Consider the following 1619-nt stretch of genomic DNA (forward strand, 5'->3'; position numbering starts at 1 on the left):
CAACCCCAGAGCTCTCTGCCTGGGTGCCCAGGCCCCCCAGCGAAGCCATGCTACCCCAGCGGGAGGGTGCAGAGAGATGCAGGAGCACCGGGCAGCTGCCCTGGGGGTGGCACTGCCACACTGGTGGATGCTGGCTGGCTCCTGTGACCGTGACCGTGCCGGAGTGAGACCGTTGTGCCCTGTTTGTTTGCAAGCACCTTCTCAGCCTGCAACCAGACACCCCGAGCCCTGCGCCCGCCTGCCTGGAGCCTCCCCGGCTAGGGCACCTTTTGCAATCTGCTCCTTGGCCGCGGGGCTCTGCCAAAACACCTCGCAGAGGCCCAGACTGCCACTGGGGGAGGTGCAGCCCAAATCTGGGGGACAAGTTTCCCCATGGCAGCAACTCAGAGAGCTGGGAAGGGCCCTCGACCCCAGAGATGTCCCAGAGGTCCCCAAGCAGCCCCAGAGCAGCAGGTCCTTGCAGGAAAGCTGGGGGTCTCCCCAAAACTGCCCATGGCTCACCGTGCCCTTGAGGGCATCGATCTCGCAGGTGTAGGACTGGATCTGGTGCCGGTACTCCAGCATCTCCTGTTTCGCCTGTCGCAACGCGTCGTTGTTCTTGTTGGCTGCCTGTGTCAGGTCAGACACCTGGGGAGAGACCAGGGTCAGCGGGCACAGCCACCGGGATGGCCGGGACCTGCCGCGCCAGGGCCAGCCTGGAGCCCACCGCCCCCCACACCTTGGACTTGTACCACTCCTCCGCCTCGGCGATGTTCTTGGCAGCAATGCTCTCGTACTGCGCGCGGATGTCCCGCAGTGCAGCCGTCAGGTCGGGCTTGGAGATGTCCATGTCCACCTGGATGTGCTGCTCCTGCAGCTGAGCTTGCAGCTCCCGGATTTCCTGGCAGGACAAGATGACACCTCAGGGCACCTGCTCTGTCCCCCAGCCCCACAAGTGCCTGCAAGAAAGGGGGCTGCCCTGACCTACCTCTTCGTGCACCTTCTTGAGGAAGGCAATCTCCTCCTGCAGGGACTCGATGCGTCTTTCCAGGTCAATGCGTGCCAGCGTGGCTGCGTCCACGTCCTGGGGGGGACACGGAGAACAAGGGTTAGTAGAGGGGTTGCGGGGGGAGCATGGAGACCATGCATTGGGGCTGGAGGGTGCAAAGCTGTGCCCAGGGCCATGCCCCGGTGCTGGAGCCAGCCTGCTGGGGCGAGATGGGGATAGAAAGGGAGACGGGGGTCCCACACTGCACGGGGGGGCAGGTACTCACAGCTCTGAAAGCAGCCAAGTTGTTCTCAGCCTCCTCCTTCAGCTGGATCTCCTCTTGCAGCCTGAGAGCAGAGAGGGGAGGTGTGAGGTAAGAGAGGGGAGGTGAGGGGTACCCAGAGGAAGCCCTGGCGCCCAGCGGCGATGTCCCCCCGAGCTGTCCCTGAGCCCAGCATGACCCGGTGGAAAGACGTCGGATTGTCCTGTGCTCCCGGCGGGCGGCGGGAGGGCTGGCGGGGGGCCAGGGGCTCTTCCTCCCATTCCCTATTATAGTCAACGCCGGAGAGAGCACAAAGGCATGAGGTCAGCTCAGTGCCACGCGCGCTGCCCCGGCCCTTATAGGGGAGGGTGTCCGGCAGCCGGGGGGACG

At 64.8% G+C, this 1619-nt stretch overlaps 1 protein-coding gene across 1 annotated transcript; it reads right to left on the bottom strand.

The window, feature by feature from the left end:
• Positions 1-501: 501 nt before the first annotated feature.
• DES (desmin) lies at positions 502-1314 on the bottom strand (the record flags this gene model as incomplete). The annotated part of the gene is made up of 4 exons (XM_010297380.1): positions 502-627; positions 719-880; positions 968-1063; positions 1254-1314. Coding segments are annotated over 4 exons (445 nt in total), but the record flags the coding sequence as incomplete, so codon positions are not given.
• Positions 1315-1619: the final 305 nt, after the last annotated feature.

Source organism: Phaethon lepturus, unplaced genomic scaffold (assembly GCF_000687285.1).
Source record: "Phaethon lepturus isolate BGI_N335 unplaced genomic scaffold, ASM68728v1 scaffold35471, whole genome shotgun sequence".
Classification (NCBI taxonomy): domain Eukaryota; kingdom Metazoa; phylum Chordata; class Aves; order Phaethontiformes; family Phaethontidae; genus Phaethon; species Phaethon lepturus.